This window comes from Hyla sarda, unplaced genomic scaffold (assembly GCF_029499605.1).
Source record: "Hyla sarda isolate aHylSar1 unplaced genomic scaffold, aHylSar1.hap1 scaffold_2497, whole genome shotgun sequence".
Taxonomy (NCBI): Eukaryota; Metazoa; Chordata; class Amphibia; order Anura; family Hylidae; genus Hyla; species Hyla sarda.
Window position 1 is genome coordinate 1612 of NW_026609184.1, and position 22899 is coordinate 24510.

General features: G+C 50.0%; 1 protein-coding gene across 1 annotated transcript; it reads right to left on the reverse strand.

The window, feature by feature from the left end:
- Positions 1–8658: 8658 nt before the first annotated feature.
- LOC130323502 (intraflagellar transport protein 172 homolog) lies at positions 8659–20399 on the reverse strand (the record flags this gene model as incomplete). Its single annotated transcript, XM_056553145.1, has 7 exons — positions 20329–20399; positions 19240–19335; positions 18847–19008; positions 17616–17669; positions 16433–16536; positions 16264–16349; positions 8659–8771 (listed from the first exon to the last, which is right to left on the reverse strand). Coding segments are annotated over exons 2-7 (543 nt in total), but the record flags the coding sequence as incomplete, so codon positions are not given.
- Positions 20400–22899: the final 2500 nt, after the last annotated feature.

The window sequence follows — 22899 nt, forward strand, 5'->3', positions numbered from 1 at the left end:
ACACCAGTCTGTACTGAATGGGCTCTGCTATGTATACTGTACTGAGGACATGGGGTTCTGTTCTGTATATACTGGGGTACAGGATCATCCACACCAGTCTGTACTGAATGGGCTCTGCTATGTATACTGTACTGAGAACATGGGGTTCTGTTCTGTATATACTGGGGTACAGGATCATCCACACCAGTCTGTACTGAATGGGCTCTGCTATGTATACTGTACTGAGAACATGGGGTTCTGTTCTGTATATACTGGGGTACAGGGTCATCCACACCAGTCTGTACTGAATGGGCTCTGCTATGTTATACTGTACTGAGGACATGGGGTTCTGTTTCTGTATATATACTGGGGTACAGGGGTCATCCACACCAGTCTGTACTGAATGGGCTCTGCTATGTATACTGTACTGAGGACATGGAGTTCTGTTCTGTATATACTGGGGTACAGGGTCATCCACACCAGTCTGTACTGAATGGGCTCTGCTATGTATACTGTACTGAGAACATGGGGTTCTGTTCTGTATATACTGGGGTACAGGGTCATCCACACCAGTCTGCACTGAATGGGCTCTGCTATGTATACTGTACTGAGGACATGGGGTTCTGTTCTGTATATACTGGGGTACAGGATCATCCACACCAGTCTGTACTGAATGGGCTCTGCTATGTATATACTGTACTGAGGACATGGGGTTCTGTTCTGTATATACTGGGGTACAGGATCATCCACACCAGTCCTGTACTGAATGGGCTCTGCTATGTATACTGTACTGAGAACATGGGGTTCTGTTCTGTATATATACTGGGGGTACAGGGTCATCCACACCAGTCTGTACTGAATGGGCTCTGCTATGTATACTGTACTGAGAACATGGGGTTCTGTTCTGTATATACTGGGGTACAGGATCATCCACACCAGTCTGTACTGAATGGGCTCTGCTATGTATACTGTACTGAGAACATGGGGTTCTGTTCTGTATATACTGGGGTACAGGATCATCCACACCAGTCTGTACTGAATGGGCTCTGCTATGTATATACTGTACTGAGGACATGGGGTTCTGTTCTGTATATACTGGGGTACAGGATCATCCACACCAGTCTGTACTGAATGGGCTCTGCTATGTATACTGTACTGAGGACATGGGAGTTCTGTTCTGTATATACTGGGGTACAGGGTCATCCACACCAGTCTGTACTGAATGGGCTCTGCTATGTATACTGTACTGAGGACATGGGGTTCTGTTCTGTATATACTGGGGGTACAGGGTCCATCCACACCAGTCTGTACTGAATGGGCTCTGCTATGTATACTGTACTGAGAACATGGGGTTCTGTTCTGTATATACTGGGGTACAGGGTCATCCACACCAGTCTGTACTGAATGGGCTCTGCTATGTATACTGTACTGAGAACATGGGGTTCTGTTCTGTATATATACTGGGGTACAGGGTCATCCACACCAGTCTGTACTGAATGGGCTCTGCTATGTATACTGTACTGAGAACATGGGGTTCTGTTCTGTATATACTGGGGGTACAGGGTCATCCACACCAGTCTGTACTGAATGGGCTCTGCTATGTATATACTGTACTGAGAACATGGGGTTCTGTTCTGTATATACTGGGGTACAGGATCATCCACACCAGTCTGTACTGAATGGGCTCTGCTATGTATACTGTACTGAGGACATGGGGTTCTGCTCTGTATATACTGGGGTACAGGGTCATCCACACCTAGTCTGTACTGAATGGGCTCTGCTATGTATACTGTACTGAGAACATGGGGTTCTGTTCTGTATATACTGGGGTACAGGGTCATCCACACCAGTCTGTACTGAATGGGCTCTGCTATGTATACTGTACTGAGGACATGGGGTTCTGTTCTGTATATACTGGGGTACAGGGTCATCCACACCAGTCTGTACTGAATGGGCTCTGCTATGTATACTGTACTGAGGACATGGGGTTCTGTTCTGTATATACTGGGGTACAGGATCATCCACACCAGTCTGTACTGAATGGGCTCTGCTATGTATACTGTACTGAGAACATGGGGTTCTGTTCTGTATATACTGGGGTACAGGGTCATCCCACACCAGTCTGTACTGAATGGGCTCTGCTATGTATATACTGTACTGAGAACATGGGGTTCTGTTCTGTATATACTGGGGTACAGGGTCATCCACACCAGTCTGTACTGAATGGGCTCTGCTATGTATATACTGTACTGAGAACATGGGGTTCTGTTCTGTATATACTGGGGTACAGGGTCATCCACACCAGTCTGTACTGAATGGGCTCTGCTATGTATACTGTACTGAGAACATGGGGTTCTGTTCTGTATATATACTGGGGTACAGGGTCATCCACACCAGTCTGTACTGAATGGGCTCTGCTATGTATACTGTACTGAGAACATGGGGTTCTGTTCTGTATATACTGGGGTACAGGATCATCCACACCAGTCTGTACTGAATGGGCTCTGCTATGTATACTGTACTGAGGACATGGGGTTCTGTTCTGTATATACTGGGGTACAGGGATCATCCACACCAGTCTGTACTGAATGGGCTCTGCTATGTATATACTGTACTGAGGACATGGGGTTCTGTTCTGTATATACTGGGGTACAGGATCATCCACACCAGTCTGTACTGAATGGGCTCTGCTATGTATACTGTACTGAGGACATGGGGTTCTGTTCTGTATATACTGGGGTACAGGATCATCCACACCAGTCTGTACTGAATGGGCTCTGCTATGTATACTGTACTGAGAACATGGGGTTCTGTTCTGTATATACTGGGGTACAGGGTCATCCACACCAGTCTGTACTGAATGGGCTCTGCTATGTATACTGTACTGAGAACATGGGGTTCTGTTCTGTATATACTGGGGTACAGGGTCATCCACACCAGTCTGTACTGAATGGGCTCTGCTATGTATACTGTACTGAGAACATGGGGTTCTGTTCTGTATATATACTGGGGTACAGGGTCATCCACACCAGTCTGTACTGAATGGGCTCTGCTATGTATACTGTACTGAGAACATGGGGTTCTGTTCTGTATATACTGGGGTACAGGGTCATCCACACCAGTCTGTACTGAATGGGCTCTGCTATGTATACTGTACTGAGAACATGGGGTTCTGTTCTGTATATACTGGGGTACAGGGTCATCCACACCAGTCTGTACTGAATGGGCTCTGCTATGTATACTGTACTGAGAACATGGGGTTCTGTTCTGTATATACTGGGGTACAGGATCATCCACACCAGTCTGTACTGAATGGGCTCTGCTATGTATACTGTACTGAGAACATGGGGTTCTGTTCTGTATATACTGGGGTACAGGGTCATCCACACCAGTCTGTACTGAATGGGCTCTGCTATGTATACTGTACTGAGGACATGGGGTTCTGTTCTGTATATACTGGGGTACAGGATCATCCACACCAGTCCTGTACTGAATGGGCTCTGCTATGTATACTGTACTGAGAACATGGGGTTCTGTTCTGTATATATACTGGGGTACAGGGTCATCCACACCAGTCTGTACTGAAAGGGCTCTGCTATGTATACTGTACTGAGAACATGGGGTTCTGCTCTGTATATACTGGGGTACAGGATCATCCACACCAGTCTGTACTGAATGGGCTCTGCTATGTATATACTGTACTGAGAACATGGGGTTCTGTTCTGTATATACTGGGGTACAGGGTCATCCACACCAGTCTGTACTGAATGGGCTCTGCTATGTATACTGTACTGAGGACATGGGGTTCTGTTCTGTATATATACTGGGGTACAGGGTCATCCACACCAGTCTGTACTGAATGGGCTCTGCTATGTATACTGTACTGAGAACATGGGGTTCTGTTCTGTATATACTGGGGTACAGGGTCATCCACACCAGTCTGTACTGAATGGGCTCTGCTATGTATATACTGTACTGAGGACATGGGGTTCTGTTCTGTATATATACTGGGGTACAGGGTCATCCACACCAGTCTGTACTGAATGGGCTCTGCTATGTATACTGTACTGAGGACATGGGGTTCTGTTCTGTATATACTGGGGTACAGGGTCATCCACACCAGTCTGTACTGAATGGGCTCTGCTATGTATACTGTACTGAGAACATGGGGTTCTGTTCTGTATATACTGGGGTACAGGATCATCCACACCAGTCTGTACTGAATGGGCTCTGCTATGTATACTGTACTGAGGACATGGGGTTCTGTTCTGTATATACTGGGGTACAGGGTCATCCACACCAGTCTGTACTGAATGGGCTCTGCTATGTATACTGTACTGAGAACATGGGGTTCTGTTCTGTATATACTGGGGTACAGGGTCATCCACACCAGTCTGTACTGAATGGGCTCTGCTATGTATACTGTACTGAGGACATGGGGTTCTGTTCTGTATATATACTGGGGTACAGGGTCATCCACACCAGTCTGTACTGAATGGGCTCTGCTATGTATACTGTACTGAGAACATGGGGTTCTGTTCTGTATATATACTGGGGTACAGGGTCATCCACACCAGTCTGTACTGAATGGGCTCTGCTATGTATACTGTACTGAGAACATGGGGTTCTGTTCTGTATATACTGGGGTACAGGATCATCCACACCAGTCTGTACTGAATGGGCTCTGCTATGTATACTGTACTGAGAACATGGGGTTCTGTTCTGTATATACTGGGGTACAGGGGACATCCACACCAGTCTGTACTGAATGGGCTCTGCTATGTATATACTGTACTGAGAACATGGGGTTCTGTTCTGTATATATACTGGGGTACAGGGTCATCCACACCAGTCTGTACTGAATGGGCTCTGCTATGTATACTGTACTGAGAACATGGGGTTCTGTTCTGTATATACTGGGGTACAGGGTCATCCACACCAGTCTGTACTGAATGGGCTCTGCTATGTATACTGTACTGAGGACATGGGGTTCTTGTTCTGTATATACTGGGGTACAGGGTCATCCACACCAGTCTGTACTGAATGGGCTCTGCTATGTTATACTGTACTGAGGACATGGGGTTCTGTTCTGTATATACTGGGGTACAGGGTCATCCACACCAGTCTGTACTGAATGGGCTCTGCTATGTATACTGTACTGAGGACATGGGGTTCTGTTCTGTATATATACTGGGGTACAGGATCATCCACACCAGTCTGTACTGAATGGGCTCTGCTATGTATACTGTACTGAGAACATGGGGTTCTGTTCTGTATATACTGGGGTACAGGTCATCCACACCAGTCTGTACTGAATGGGCTCTGCTATGTATATACTGTACTGAGAACATGGAGTTCTGTTCTGTATATATACTGGGGTACAGGATCATCCACACCAGTCTGTACTGAATGGGCTCTGCTATGTATATACTGTACTGAGAACATGGGGGTTCTGCTCTGTATATACTGGGGTACAGGGTCATCCACACCAGTCTGTACTGAATGGGCTCTGCTATGTATATACTGTACTGAGAACATGGGGTTCTGTTCTGTATATACTGGGGTACAGGGTCATCCACACCAGTCTGTACTGAATGGGCTCTGCTATGTATACTGTACTGAGGACATGGGGTTCTGTTCTGTATATACTGGGGTACAGGATCATCCACACCAGTCTGTACTGAATGGGCTCTGCTATGTATACTGTACTGAGAACATGGGGTTCTGTTCTGTATATACTGGGGTACAGGGTCATCCACACCAGTCTGTACTGAATGGGCTCTGCTATGTATACTGTACTGAGAACATGGGGTTCTGTTCTGTATATACTGGGGTACAGGGTCATCCACACCAGTCTGTACTGAATGGGCTCTGCTATGTATACTGTACTGAGAACATGGGGTTCTGTTCTGTATATACTGGGGGTACAGGGTCATCCACACCAGTCTGTACTGAATGGGCTCTGCTATGTATATACTGTACTGAGAACATGGGGTTCTGTTCTGTATATACTGGGGTACAGGGTCATCCACACCAGTCTGTACTGAATGGGCTCTGCTATGTATACTGTACTGAGGACATGGGGTTCTGTTCTGTATATACTGGGGTACAGGGTCATCCACACCAGTCTGTACTGAATGGGCTCTGCTATGTATACTGTACTGAGAACATGGGGTTCTGTTCTGTATATACTGGGGTACAGGGTCATCCAAACCAGTCTGTACTGAATGGGCTCTGCTATGTATATACTGTACTGAGAACATGGGGTTCTGTTCTGTATATACTGGGGTACAGGATCATCCACACCAGTCTGTACTGAATGGGCTCTGCTATGTATACTGTACTGAGGACATGGGGTTCTGTTCTGTATATATACTGGGGTACAGGATCATCCACACCAGTCTGTACTGAATGGGGCTCTGCTAAGTATACTGTACTGAGGACATGGGGTTCTGTTCTGTATATACTGGGGTACAGGATCATCCACACCAGTCTGTACTGAATGGGCTCTGCTATGTATACTGTACTGAGAACATGGGGTTCTGTTCTGTATATACTGGGGTACAGGGTCATCCACACCAGTCTGTACTGAATGGGCTCTGCTATGTATATACTGTACTGAGGACATGGAGTTCTGTTCTGTATATATACTGGGGTACAGGATCATCCACACCAGTCTGTACTGAATGGGCTCTGCTATGTATACTGTACTGAGGACATGGGGTTCTGTTCTGTATATACTGGGGTACAGGGTCATCCACACCAGTCTGTACTGAATGGGCTCTGCTATGTATACTGTACTGAGAACATGGGGTTCTGTTCTGTATATACTGGGGTACAGGATCATCCACACCAGTCTGTACTGAATGGGCTCTGCTATGTATACTGTACTGAGGACATGGGGTTCTGTTCTGTATATACTGGGGTACAGGGTCATCCACACCAGTCTGTACTGAATGGGCTCTGCTATGTATACTGTACTGAGAACATGGGGTTCTGTTCTGTATATATACTGGGGTACAGGATCATCCACACCAGTCTGTACTGAATGGGCTCTGCTATGTATACTGTACTGAGAACATGGGGTTCTGTTCTGTATATACTGGGGTACAGGGTCATCCACACCAGTCTGTACTGAATGGGCTCTGCTATGTATATACTGTACTGAGAACATGGGGTTCTGTTCTGTATATATACTGGGGTACAGGATCATCCACACCAGTCTGTACTGAATGGGCTCTGCTATGTATATACTGTACTGAGGACATGGGGTTCTGTTCTGTATATACTGGGGTACAGGGTCATCCACACCAGTCTGTACTGAATGGGGCTCTGCTATGTATACTGTACTGAGAACATGGGGTTCTGTTCTGTATATATACTGGGGTACAGGGTCATCCACACCAGTCTGTACTGAATGGGCTCTGCTATGTATACTGTACTGAGAACATGGGGGTTCTGTTCTGTATATACTGGGGTACAGGGTCATCCACACCAGTCTGTACTGAATGGGCTCTGCTATGTATACTGTACTGAGAACATGGGGTTCTGTTCTGTATATACTGGGGTACAGGATCATCCACACCAGTCTGTACTGAATGGGCTCTGCTATGTATATACTGTACTGAGGACATGGGGTTCTGTTCTGTATATACTGGGGTACAGGATCATCCACACCAGTCTGTACTGAATGGGCTCTGCTATGTATACTGTACTGAGGACATGGGGTTCTGTTCTGTATATACTGGGGTACAGGATCATCCACACCAGTCTGTACTGAATGGGCTCTGCTATGTATATACTGTACTGAGAACATGGGGTTCTGTTCTGTATATACTGGGGTACAGGATCATCCACACCAGTCTGTACTGAATGGGCTCTGCTATGTATATACTGTACTGAGAACATGGAGTTCTGTTCTGTATATACTCGGGTACAGGGTCATCCACACCAGTCTGTACTGAATGGGCTCTGCTATGTATATACTGTACTGAGAACATGGAGTTCTGTTCTGTATATACTGGGGTACAGGGTCATCCACACCAGTCTGTACTGAATGGGCTCTGCTATGTATACTGTACTGAGAACATGGGGTTCTGTTCTGTATATACTGGGGTACAGGGTCATCCACACCAGTCTGTACTGAATGGGCTCTGCTATGTATACTGTACTGAGAACATGGGGTTCTGTTCTGTATATATACTGGGGTACAGGATCATCCACACCAGTCTGTACTGAATGGGCTCTGCTATGTATACTGTACTGAGAACATGGGGTTCTGTTCTGTATATACTGGGGTACAGGGTCATCCACACCAGTCTGTACTGAATGGGCTCTGCTATGTATACTGTACTGAGAACATGGGGTTCTGTTCTGTATATATACTGGGGTACAGGGTCATCCACACCAGTCTGTACTGAATGGGCTCTGCTATGTATACTGTACTGAGAACATGGGGGTTCTGTTCTGTATATACTGGGGTACAGGATCATCCACACCAGTCTGTACTGAATGGGCTCTGCTATGTATACTGTACTGAGAACATGGGGTTCTGCTCTGTATATACTGGGGTACAGGGTCATCCACACCAGTCTGTACTGAATGGGCTCTGCTATGTATACTGTACTGAGGACATGGGGTTCTGCTCTGTATATACTGGGGTACAATCACTTCTCTCACCCGCAGCTTCTTATCCCTGAAGAGGAGTTTGTGGCCGGTTTCGTTCAGCTCCAACCAGTCGATCTTGGTGTCATGGCTGACCGTGCCCACATTATTACCCAACAGCAGATCCACTGCAAAGGAAAAGGGAGGAAGATAGAGAGCGATGAACTGCATTGTGTGACTACAGAGCAATCATAACCCACTACTACTACCTCCAACATCCACAATACTACTACCTCCAACATCCACACTACTACTACCTCCAACATCCACACTACTACCACCTCCAACATCCACACTACTACCACCTCCAACATCCACACTACTACTACCTCCAACATCCACACTACTACCACCTCCAACATCCACACTACTACCACCTCCAACATCCACACTACTACTGCTACCACCTCCAACATCCACACTACTACCACCTCCAACATCCACACTACTACTGCTACCACCTCCAACATCCACACTACTACTACCTCCAACATCCACACTACTACCACCTCCAACATCCACACTACTACCACCTCCAACATCCACACTACTACTGCTACCACCTCCAACATCCACACTACTACTACCTCCAACATCCACACTACTACCACCTCCAACATCCACACTACTACCACCTCCAACATCCACACTACTACTGCTACCACCTCCAACATCCACACTACTACTATCTCCAACATCCACACTACTACTGCTACCACCTCCAACATCCACACTACTACTACCTCCAATATCCACACTACTACCTCCTCTAACATCCACACTACTACTGATACCACCTCCAATATCCACACTACTACCTCCTCCAACATCCACACTACTACTGCTACCACCTCCAATATCCACACTACTACCTCCAACATGCACACTACTACTACCACCTCCACATCCACACTTACTACCACCTCCAACATCCACACTACTACCACCTCCAACATCCACACTACTACTACCTCCAACATCCACACTACTACTGCTACCACCTCCAACATCCACACTACTACTACCTCCAATATCCACACTACTACCTCCTCCAACATCCACACTACTACTGATACCACCTCCAACATCCACAATACTACTACCTCCAATATCCACACTACTACCTCCTCCAACATCCACACTACTACTGATACCACCTCCAACATCCACAATACTACTACCTCCAATATCCACACTACTACCTCCAACATGCACACTACTACCACCTCCAACATCCACACTACTACTACTACCACCTCCAACATCCACACTACTACTACTACCACCTCCAACATCCACACTACTACTACTACTACCACCTCCAACATCCACACTACTACTACTACTACCACCGCCAACATCCACACTACTACTACCTCCAACATCCACACTACTACTACTACCACCGCCAACATCCACATTACTACTACTACCACCTCCAACATCCACACTACTACTACTACCACCTCCAACATCCACACTACTACTACCACCTCCAACATCCACACTACTACTACTACTACCACCGCCAACATCCACATTACTACTACCTCCAACATCCACATTACTACTACCTCCAACATCCACATTACTACTACCTCCAACATCCACACTCTTCACACAAAAAGATCATAAACACAAGATCATGAAATCCCAGAATCCACCGTCTAAAAAAAAAAATAAACCTGATCCTTTTAACCCAATGTTTCCCTACCAGGGTAAGTGAATAAGGGGGAGGGGGGTTATTCTCTATAGCGGAGGTCAGTGTATGAGGATGGGGGTAGGTCTCTAGGTGAGTGTATGGGGGTGTAGGTCTCTGTATGGGGGGTAGGTCTCTAGGTGAGTGTATGGGGGGGTAGGTCTCTAGGTGAGTGTATGGGGGGGTAGGTCTCTAGGTGAGTGTATGGGGGGTAGGTCTCTAGGTGAGTGTATGGGGGGCTAGGTCTCTAGGTGAGTGTATGGGGGGCTAGGTCTCTAGGTGAGTGTATGGGGGGCTAGGTCTCTAGGTGAGTGTATGGGGGGTAGGTCTCTAGGTGAGTGTATGGGGGGAGGTCTCTGTATGGGGGGTAGGTCTCTAGGTGAGTGTATGGGAGGAGGTCTCTGTTTGGGGGGGAGGTCTCTAGGTGAGTGTGTATGGGGGGTAGGTCTCTGTTTGGGGGGGTAGGTCTCTAGGTGAGTGTATGGGGGGTAGGTCTCTAGGAGAGTGTATGGGAGGAGGTATCTAGGTGAGTGTATGGGGGGTAGGTCTCTGTATGGGGGGTAGGTATCTAGGTGAGTGTATGGGGGAGGTCTCTAGGTGAGTGTATGGGGGGAGGTCTCTGTATGGGGGGGTAGGTATCTAGGTGAGTGTATGGGGGAGGTCTCTGTATAGGGGGTAGGTCTCTAGGTGAGTGTATGGGGGGGTAGGTCTCTAGGTGAGTGTATGGGAAGAGGTCTCTGTTTAGGGGGGGAGGTCTCTAGGTAAGAGTGTATGGGGGGTAGGTCTCTGGGGGGGTAGGTCTCTAGGTGAGTGTATGGGAGGAGGTATCTAGGTGAGTGCATGGGGGAGGTCTCTAGGTGAGTGTATGGGGGAGGTATCTAGGTGAGTGCATGGGGGGTAGGTCTCTGTATGGGGGGTAGGTATTTAGGTGAGTGTATGGGGGAGGTCTCTAGGTGAGTGTATGGGGGGAGGTCTCTGTATGGGGGGTAGGTCTCTAGGTGAGTGTATGGGGGGTAGGTCTCTAGGTGAGTGTATGGGAGGAGGTCTCTGTTTGGGGGGGGAGGTCTCTAGGTGAGTGTGTATGGGGGGTAGGTCTCTAGGTGAGTGTATGGGGGAGGTATCTAGGTGAGTGTATGGGGGGTAGGTCTCTGTATGGGGGTAGGTATCTAGGTGAGTGTATGGGGGAGGTCTCTAGGTGAGTGTATGGGGGAGGTCTCTGTATAGGGGGTAGGTCTCTAGGTGAGTGTATGGGGGATAGGTCTCTAGGTGAGTGTATGGGGGGAGGTCTCTGTATGGGGGGGGTAGGTATCTAGGTGAGTGTATGGGGAGGTCTCTGTATAGGGGGTAAGTCTCTAGGTGAGTGTATAGGGGGTAGGTCTCTAGGTGAGTGTATGGGGGGAGGTCTCTGTATGGGGGGTATGTCTCTAGGTGAGTGTATGGGGGGTAGGTCTCTGTATGGGGGGTGGGTCTCTAGGTGAGTGTATGGGGGGGTAGGTCTCTAGGTGAGTGTATGGGGGGAGGTCTCTGTATGGGAAGGTAGGTCTCTAGGTGAGTGTATGGGGGAGGTCTCTGTATGGGGGGTATGTCTCTAGGTGAGTGTATGGGGGAGGTCTCTATATGGGGCGTAGGTATCTAGGTGAGTGTATGGGGGGTAGGTCTCTAGGTGAGTGTATGGGGGGAGGTCTCTGTATGGGGCGTAGGTATCTAGGTGAGTGTATGGGGGAGGTCTCTGTATGGGGGGTAGGTCTCTAGGTGAGTGTATGGGGGGTAGGTCTCAGTATGGGGGGGGAGGTCTCTTGGTGAGTGTATGGGGGAGGTCTTTAGGTGAGTGTATGGGGGGGAGGTCTCTAGGTGAGTGTATGGGGGGAGGTCTGTAGGTGAGTGTATGGGGGGGAGGTCTCTAGGTGAGTGTATGGGGGAGGTCTCTGTATGGGGGGTAGGTCTCTAGGTGAGTGTATGGGGGGAGGTCTCTGTATGGGGGGTAGGTATCTAGGTGAGTGTATGGGGGGGGTAGGTGTCTAGGTGAGTGTATGGGGGGGAGGTCTCTGTATGGGGGGGTAGGTCTCTAGGTGAGTGTATGGGGGGAGGTCTCTGTATGGGGGGGTAGGTCTCTAGGTGAGTGTATGGGGGGGGGTCTCTAGGTGAGTGTATGGGGGGAGGTCTATAGGTGAGTGTATGGGGGGAGGTCTCTAGGTGAGTGTATGGGGGGAGGTCTCTGTATGGGGGGGTAGGTATCTAGGTGAGTGTATGGGGGAGGTCTCTGTATAGGGGGTAGGTCTCTAGGTGAGTGTATGGGGGGTAGGTCTCTGTATGGGGGGGAGGTCTCTAGGTGAGTGTATGGGGGGAGGTCTCTGTATGGGGGGGTAGGTCTCTAGGTGAGTGTATAGGGGGTAGGTCTCTAGGTGAGTGTATGGGGGTAGGTCTCTGTATGGGGGGTAGGTCTCTAGGTGAGTGTATGGGGGGTAGGTCTCTAGGTGAGTGTATGGGGGGAGGTCTGTTTGGGGGGTAGGTATCTAGGTGAGTGTATGGGGGGTAGGTCTCTAGGTGAGTGTATGGGGGGAGGTCTCTGTATGGGGGGGGTAGGTATCTAGGTGAGTGTATGGGGGAGGTCTCTGTATAGGGGGTAGGTCTCTAGGTGAGTGTATGGGGGGTAGGTCTCTAGGTGAGTGTATGGGGGGAGGTCTCTAGGTGAGTGTATGGGGGGAGGTCTCTGTATGGGGGGTAGGTCTCTAGGTGAGTGTATAGGGGGTAGGTCTCTAGGTGAGTGTATGGGGGGAGGTCTCTGTATGGGGGGTAGGTCTCTAGGTGAGTGTATGGGGGGTAGGTCTCTGTATGGGGGGTAGGTCTCTAGGTGAGTGTATGGGGGAGGTCTCTAGGTGAGTGTATGGGGGGGGGAGGTCTCTGGGGGGTAGGTCTCTAGGTGAGTGTATGGGGGGTAGGTCTCTAGGTGAGTGTATGGGGGGAGGTCTCTAGGTGAGTGTATGGGAGGAGGTCTCTGTTTGGGGGGGAGGTCTCTAGGTGAGTGTATGGGGGGAGGTCTCTGTATGGGGGGGTAGGTCTCTAGGTGAGTGTATGGGGGGTAGGTCTCTGTATGGGGGTGGGTCTCTAGGTGAGTGTATGGGGGTAGGTTTCTAGGTGAGTGTATGGGGGGAGGTCTCTGTATGGGGGGTATGTCTCTAGGTGAGTGTATGGGGGGTAGGTCTCTGTATGGGGGGTGGGTCTCTAGGTGAGTGTATGGGGGGTAGGTCTCTGTATGGGGGGTAGGTCTCTAGGTGAGTGTATTGGGGGAGGTCTCTATATGGGGCGTAGGTATCTAGGTGAGTGTATGGGGGGGTAGGTCTCTAGGTGAGTGTATGGGGGAGGTCTCTGTATGGGGCGTAGGTCTCTAGGTGAGTGTATGGGGGGTAGGTCTCGGTATGGGGGGGGAGGTCTCTAGGTGAGTGTATGGGGGGTAGGTCTCGGTATGGGGGGGGAGGTCTCTAGGTGAGTGTATGGGGGAGGTCTTTAGGTGAGTGTATGGGGGGGAGGTCTCTCGGTGAGTATGGGGGGAGGTCTGTAGGTGAGTGTATGGGGGGGAGGTCTCTAGGTGAGTGTATGGGGGAGGTCTCTGTATGGGGGGTAGGTATCTAGGTGAGTATGGGGGGTAGGTCTCTAGGTGAGTGTATGGGGGAGGTCTCTGTATGGGGCGTAGGTATCTAGGTGAGTGTATGGGGGGAGGTCTCTGTATGGGGGGTAGGTCTCTAGGTGAGTGTATGGGGGGTAGGTCTCGGTATGGGGGGGGAGGTCTCTAGGTGAGTGTATGGGGGAGGTCTTTAGGTGAGTGTATGGGGGGGAGGTCTCTAGGTGAGTGTATGGGGGGAGGTCTGTAGGTGAGTGTATGGGGGGGAGGTCTCTAGGTGAGTGTATGGGGGAGGTCTCTGTATGGGGGGTAGGTATCTAGGTGAGTATGGGGGGTAGGTCTCTAGGTGAGTGTATGGGGGGAGGTCTCTGTATGGGGGGTAGGTATCTAGGTGAGTGTATGGGGGGGTAGGTGTCTAGGTGAGTGTATGGGGGGAGGTCTCTGTATGGGGGGGTAGGTCTCTAGGTGAGTGTATGGGGGGAGGTCTCTGTATGGGGGGGTAGGTCTCTAGGTGAGTGTATGGGGGGGGTCTATAGGTGAGTGTATGGGGGGTAGGTCTCTAGGTGAGTGTATGGGGGGAGGTCTCTAGGTGAGTGTATGGGGGGAGGTCTCTGTATGGGGGGTAGGTCTCTAGGTGAGTTTATGGGGGGAGGTCTCTGTATGGGAGTGGGTCTCTAGGTGAGTGTATGGGGGGGGTAGGTCTCTAGGTGAGTGTATGGGGGGGTAGGTCTCTAGGTGAGTGTATGGGGGTAGGTCTCCAGGTGAGTGTATGGGGGGGGGGGTAGGTCTCTAGGTGAGTGTATGGGGGGTAGGTCTCCAGGTGAGTGTATGGGGGGAGGTCTCTGTATGGCGGGTAGGTCTCTAGGTGAGTTTATGGGGGGAGGTCTCTGTATGGGGGTGGGTCTCTAGGTGAGTGTATGGGGGGGGGTAGGTCTGTAGGTGAGTGTATGGGGGGGGTAGGTCTCTAGGTGAGTGTATGGGGGGGTAGGTCTCTAGGTGAGTGTATGGGGGGGGTCTCTAGGTGAGTGTATGGGGGGGGTCTCTAGGTGAGTGTATAGGGGGGGGTCTCTAGGTGAGTGTATGGGGGGGGGGGTAGGTCTCTAGGTGAGTTTATGGGGGGAGGTCTCTGTATGAAGGTGGGTCTCTAGGTGAGTGTATGGGGGTGGGTCTCTAGGTGAGTGTATGGGAGTGGGTCTCTGTATGGGGGGAGGTCTCTAGGTGAGTGTATGGGGGGGGGTAGGTCTGTAGGTGAGTGTATGGGGGGTAGGTCTCTAGGTGAGTGTATGGGGGAGGTCTCTGTATGGGGGGGGTAGGTCTCTAGGTGAGTGTATGGGGGAGGCCTCTGTATGGGGGGGGTAGGTCTCTAGGTGAGTGTATAGGGGAGGTCTCTGTATGGGGGGGTAGGTCTCTAGGTGAGTGTATGGGGGGAGGTCTCTGTATGGGGGTGGGTCTCTAAGTGAGTGTATGGGGGTGGGTCTCTAGGTGAGTGTATGGGGGTGGGTCTCTAGGTGAGTGTATGGGGGGGTAGGTCTCTAGGTGAGTGTATGGGGGGGGTAGGTCTCTAGGTGAGTGTATGGGGGGGTAGGTCTCTAGGTGAGTGTATGGGGGGGTAGGTCTCTAGGTGAGTGTATGGGGGGGTCTCTAGGTGAGTGTATGGGGGGGGTAGGTCTCTAGGTGAGTGTATGGGGGAGGTCTCTGTATGGGGGGGTAGGTCTCTAGGTGAGTGTATGGGGAGTAGGTCTCTAGGTGAGTGTATGGGGGGGGTAGGTCTCTAGTTGAGTGTATGGGGGGGTAGGTCTCTAGGTGAGTGTATGGGGGGGTAGGTCTCTAGGTGAGTGTATGGGGGGGGTAGGTCTCTAGGTGAGTGTATGGGGGGGTAGGTCTCTAGGTGAGTGTATGGGGGGGTCTCTAGGTGAGTGTATGGGGGGGGTAGGTCTCTAGGTGAGTGTATGGGGGAGGTCTCTGTATGGGGGGGTAGGTCTCTAGGTGAGTGTATGGGGAGTAGGTCTCTAGGTGAGTGTATGGGGGGGTAGGTCTCTAGTTGAGTGTATGGGGGGGTAGGTCTCTAGGTGAGTGTATGGGGGGGTAGGTCTCTAGGTGAGTGTATGGGGGGGTAGGTCTCTAGGTGAGTGTATGGGGGGGTAGGTCTCTAGGTGAGTGTATGGGGGGGTAGGTCTCTAGGTGAGTGTATGGGGGGGTAGGTCTCTAGGTGAGTGTATGGGGGGAGGTCTCTGTATGGGGGGTAGGTCTCTAGGTGAGTGTATGGGGGCGGGTCTCTAGGTGAGTGTATGGGGGAGGTTACCTATAGCGATGGTCTTCATGTCTATCAGATAGACCAGCTTCTTGTTGTCCTCTGTGCCGCGCTGTCGCCTCTCGTTCAGCCGCACACTATAAAGAGGTGGAGCAGTCAGAAATGTTGCCCGTTCTGCCGCTTCCTTGGCCCCGCCCCTAGAGTAGACACGCCCCCTCACCTGATCAGATGGGGGTTCATGAACTCCGTACGCACAGTCCCCAGTATCTCGTTGCTTCCATACTCCACCAGGGTCAGCTCCCCCGCATTGAAGATCATACAGACCTGCCATAGACAGAGGAGTAAGGACTACAAATCCCAGCATGGACAGGAGAAACAGTGTCTGGTAAGAGCAACGGTATGTCAGCGGCTGGAGTAGTAGTATGATGGGTACAGTGGATGGTTGGAGTAGTGGTATGTTGGGTACAGTGGATGGTTGGAGTAGTGGTATGATGGGTACAGTGGATGGTTGGAGTAGTGGTATGTTGGGTACAGTGGATGGTTGGAGTAGTAGTATGTTGGGTACAGTGGATGGTTGGAGTAGTAGTATGTTGGGTACAGTGGACGGTTGGAGTAGTAGTATGTTGGGTACAGTGGACGGTTGGAGTAGTGGTATGTTGGGTACAGTGGACGGTTGGAGTAGTGGTATGTTGGGTACAGTGGACGGTTGGAGTAGTGGTATGTTGGGTACAGTGGACGGTTGGAGTAGTAGTATGTTGGGTACAGTGGACGGTTGGAGTAGTAGTATGTTGGGTACAGTGGATGGTTGGAGTAGTAGTATAATGGGTACAGTGGATGGTTGGAGTAGTAGTATGTTGGGTACAGTGGATGGTTGGAGTAGTAGTATGTTGGGTACAGTGGATGGTTGGAGTAGTAGTATGTTGGGTACAGTGGATGGTTGGAGTAGTAGTATGATGGGTACAGTGGATGGTTGGAGTAGTGGTATGATGGGTACAGTGGATGGTTGGAGTAGTAGTATGATGGGTACAGTGGACGGTTGGAGTAGTGGTATGTTGGGTACAGTGGACGGTTGGAGTAGTAGTATGTTGGGTACAGTGGACGGTTGGAGTAGTAGTATGTTGGGTACAGTGGACGGTTGGAGTAGTAGTATAATGGGTACAGTGGATGGTTGGAGTAGTAGTATGTCGGGTACAGTGGATGGTTGGAGTAGTAGTATGTCGGGTACAGTGGATGGTTGGAGTAGTAGTATGTTGGGTACAGTGGATGGTTGGAGTAGTAGTGTGTTGGGTACAGTGGATGGTTGGAGTAGTAGTGTGTTGGGTACAGTGGATGGTTGTAGTAGTAGTGTAATGGGTACAGTGGATGGTTGGAGTATTTTGTGGGTATGGAGCCCCAATTCTTACATTCTCATTTTCAAAGAAGAATTTCTCATTGCCTCCGGATCCCGGCCAGGCCACCTGCAGAGAGAAGACACGAGAACAGAGGGATCAGTCCGGATCTTACCTCCCCGAGCCGGGCACATCTGGTAGTACCAAGTCATCCCTCACTGAGCCGGGTACATCAGGTAGTACTGAGTCCTCCCTCACTGAGCCGGGTACATCTGGTAGCACTGAGTCCTCCCTCACTGAGCCGGGCACATCTGGTAGTACCAAGTCATCCCTCACTGAGCCGGGTACATCAGGTAGTACTGAGTCCTCCCTCACTGAGCCGGGTACATCAGGTAGTACTGAGTCCTCCCTCACTGAGCCGGGTACATCTGGTAGCACTGAGTCCTCCCTCACTGAGCCGGGTACATCTGGTAGTACCGAGTCCTCCCTCACTGAGCCGGGCACATCTGGTAGTACCGAGTCATCCCTCACTGAGCTGGGCACATCTGGTAGTACCGAGTCATCCCTCACTGAGCCGGGCACATCTGGTAGTACCGAGTCATCCCTCACTGAGCCGGGCACATCTGGTAGTACCGAGTCATCCCTCACTGAGCCGGGCACATCTGGTAGTACCGAGTCATCCCTCACTGAGCCGGGTACATCTGGTAGTACCGAGTCATCCCTCACTGAGCCGGGTACATCTGGTAGTACCGTGTCATCCCTCACTGAGCCGGGCACATCTGGTAGTACCGAGTCCTCCCTCACTGAGCCGGGCACATCTGGTAGTACTGAGTCCTCCCTCACTGAGCCGGGCTCATCTTGTAGTACTGAGTCCTCCCTCACTGAGCCGGATACATCTGGTAGTACTGAGTCCTCCCTCACTGAGCCGGGCACATCTGGTAGTACTGAGTCCTCCCTCACTGAGCCGGGTGCATCTGGTAGTACTGAGTCCTCCCTCACTGAGCCGGGCACATCAGGTAGAATAGGGTCATACCTCACTGAGCCAGGCACATCTGGTAGAATAGGGTCGTACCTCACTGAGCGAGGCACATCTGGTAGAATAGGGTCATACCTCACTGAGACAGGCACATCTGGTAGAATAGGGTCATACCTCACTGAGCCAGGCACATCTGGTAGAATAGGGTCATACCTCACTGAGCCGGGCACATCTGGTAGAATAGGGTCATACCTCACTGAGCCGGGCACATCTGGTAGAATAGGGTCATACCTCATTGAGCCAGGCACATCTGGTAGAATAGGGTCATACCTCACTGAGCCGGTTGGTAAGCAGGTCTCCAAGGAGTAAGGTGTCCGATGTATGAGCGACCAGGAACCGATCCTTCCCCATAATCTTCACCTCATCCACCTCATAGTTGTAGTGAGACTTCAGGACCACACGGGTCCCCGAGGAGAGGTTCTTCACAATCACCTGGACACAAAACACATGGCCTGACACCTCCGCACCGCTCTGAAACCTCTGCTCAGCTGACACCTCCGCAACGCTCTGAAACCTCTGCTCAGCACAGACTCCTCTGCCCCACACCACCCGAAACCTCTGCTCAGCACAGACTCCTCTGCCCCACACCACCCGAAACCTCTGCCCCACACCAGGTCCAGAGTGTGGGGGATCCTATTCTCCCGAGTCACATGGGTTCTTTACCTGACTTGGCCCCACATAGGTCATTTCAAACTTGTTTTTGTAGACTGTACGTCGCAGGCAGCAGTCGAACTGCTCCACTCCTCCACACAGCGTGCCCTAAAGAGAGCAAATGTATCAGTCATTGGCCCCTCCCACACAAGTCAGCCCCTCCCACATACACAACCAGCCCCCTTTCACCCACATATCCTACACACTCCCACAAACACATCCAGCCCCCTCTCACATACACATACATCCGGCCCCCTCCCACATACACATCCGGCCCCTTCCCACATACACATCCGGCCCCCTCCCACATACACATCAGGCCCCCTCCCACATACACATCCGGCCCCCTCCCACATACACATCCGGCCCCCTCCCACACACACACATCCAGGCCCCCTCCCACACACACACATCCGGCCCCCTCCCACACACACATCCGGCCCCCTCCCACACACACACACACACATCCGGCCCCCTCTCACATACACATACATCCAGCCCCCTCCCACATACACATCCGGCCCCCTCCCACACACACACACATCCGGCCCCCTCCCACACACACACACACACATCCGGCCCCCTCCCACACACACACACACATCCGGCCTCCTCCCACACACACACCCGGCCCCCTCCCACACACACACCCGGCCCCCTCCCACACACACATCCGGCCCCCTCCCACACACACATCCGGCCCCCTCCCACACACACATCCGGCCCCCTCCCACACACACATCCGGCCCCCTCCCACACACACTTACATCCCCCTCCCACACACACTTGCATCCCCCTCCCACACACACTTGCATCCCCCTCCCACACACACACTTGCATCCCCCTCCCACACACACTTGCATCCCCCTCCCACACACACTTGCATCCCCCTCCCACACACACATCCATCCCCCTCCCACACACACATCCATCCCCCTCCCACAAACACATACAGCCCCCTCCCACAAACACATACAGCCCCCTCCCACAAAAACATACAGCCCCCCTCCCACACACACACACATTTCCAGCCCCCTCCCACACTCACACACACACCCGGCCCCCTCCCACACACACAAATCAGTATTGAGGTGTACTTACCGCACAGAGCCGAGAGCCGTCCCTCTTCCAGGCCAGGGCTGTGATGCTGTACAGGTTGGGAATGTCTTTGGGTCGGGGCTTCTTCCCACAATCCCCTGCGGGGGCTCCAGTTCAAACACTCGTAGTCTGCAGAAGAAGGATGATGAGAAGGGAGCAGGGGGGTGGTGGGCCCATAGTGGAGCCCTGTGTACCCTCATCCTACCTGTCATGGCTGCCCACTACCACAGACTGCCCACTGGGACTGGTGACGGCCACACTCAGCTCCCGTTCAGTGGGGTCCCGGCTGTAGTCAAACGTCTGGATGACCTGTCCTTCTCTCCCGTAAGCCACCAGCTTTTTATCACAACCACCAGCCACAATGCTGCACGATGCCCAGGCCAGGGCGTACGGTGGGCACGGGTGGGTGGCCAGCTTTCCCTGAAAAAATACCCAGCAGACATTAACGGGTGCTATAGGGTCGGAACATACAGTAGATTTCCGGATCTTTATAAGGGGTGGTATACAGCTCTCCTGATCATGTGACCTATACATACAGAAGATCTCATCATCATGTGACCTATACATACAGGAGATCTCATCATCATGTGACCTATACATACAGGAGATCTCATCATCATGTGACCTATACATACAGGAGATCTCATCATGTGACCTATATATACAGGAGATCTCATCATGTGACCTAGACATACAGGAGATCTCCTGATCATGTGACCTATACATACAGAAGATCTCATCATCATATGACCTATACATACAGGAGATCTCATCATGTGACCTATACATACAGGAGATCTCATCATGTGACCTATACATACAGGAGATCTTATCATCATGTGACCTATACATACAGGAGATCTCATGTGACCTATACATACAGAATATCTCATCATGTGACCTATACATACAGGAGATCTCATCATGTGACTTAAACATACAGAAGATCCTATCATCATGTGACCTATACATACAGGAGATCTCATCATCATGTGATATATACATACAGGAGATCTCATCATCATGTGATATATACATACAGGAGATCTCATCATGTGATATATACATACAGGAGATCTCATCATCATGTGATATATACATACAGGAGATCTTATCATCATGTGATATATACATACAGGAGATCTCATCATCATGTGATATATACATACAGGAGATCTCATCATCATGTGACCTATACATACAGGAGATCTCATCATCATGTGACCTATACATACAGAATATCTCATCATGTGATATATACATACAGGAGATCTTATCACCATGTGATATATACATACAGGAGATCTCATCATCATGTGACCTATACATACAGGAGATCTCATCATGTGACCTATACATACAGGAGATCTCATCATCATGTGACCTATACATACAGGAGATCTCATCATCATGTGACCTATACATACAGGAGATCTCATCATCATGTGATATATACATACAGGAGATCTCATCATCATGTGACCTATACATACAGGAGATCTCATCATCATGTGACCTATACATACAGGAGATCTCATCATCATGTGACCTATACATACAGGAGATCTCATCATCATGTGATATATACATACAGGAGATCTCATCATCATGTGATATATACATACAGGAGATCTCATCATCAAGTGACCTATACATACAGGAGATCTCATCATCATGTGATATATGCATACAGGAGATCTCATCATCATGTGATATATACATACAGGAGATCTCATCATCATGTGACCTATACATACAGGAGATCTCATCATCATGTGACCTATACATACAGGAGATCTCATCATCATGTGACCTATACATACAGGAGATCTCATCATCATGTGACCTATACATACAGGAGATCTCATCATCATGTGACCTATACATACAGGAGATCTCATCATGTGATATATACATACAGGAGATCTCATCATCATGTGACCTATACATACAGGAGATCTCATCATGTGACCTATACATACAGGAGATCTCATCATCATGTGACCTATACATACAGGAGATCTCATCATATGACCTATATATACAGGAGATCTCATCATCATGTGATATATACATACAGGAGATCTCATCATCATGTGATATATACATACAGGAGATCTCATCATCATGTGATATATACAAACAGGAGATCTCATCATCATGTGATATATACATACAGGAGATCTCATCATCATGTGACCTATACATACAGGAGATCTCATCATCATGTGATATATACATACAGGAGATCTCATCATGTGATATATACATACAGGAGATCTCATCATCATGTGACCTATACATACAGGAGATCTCATCATCATGTGACCTATACATACAGGAGATCTCATCATCATGTGACCTATACATACAGGAGATCTCATCATGTGACCTATACATACAGGAGATCTCATCATCATGTGATATATACAAACAGGAGATCTTATGTGACCTATACATACAGGAGATCTTATGTGACCTATACATACAGGAGATCTTATGTGACCTATATACCACGTACCTGAGACTCTCCAGATCCTTCATCATCAAAGAAATAGCGGACGATGGTCCCAT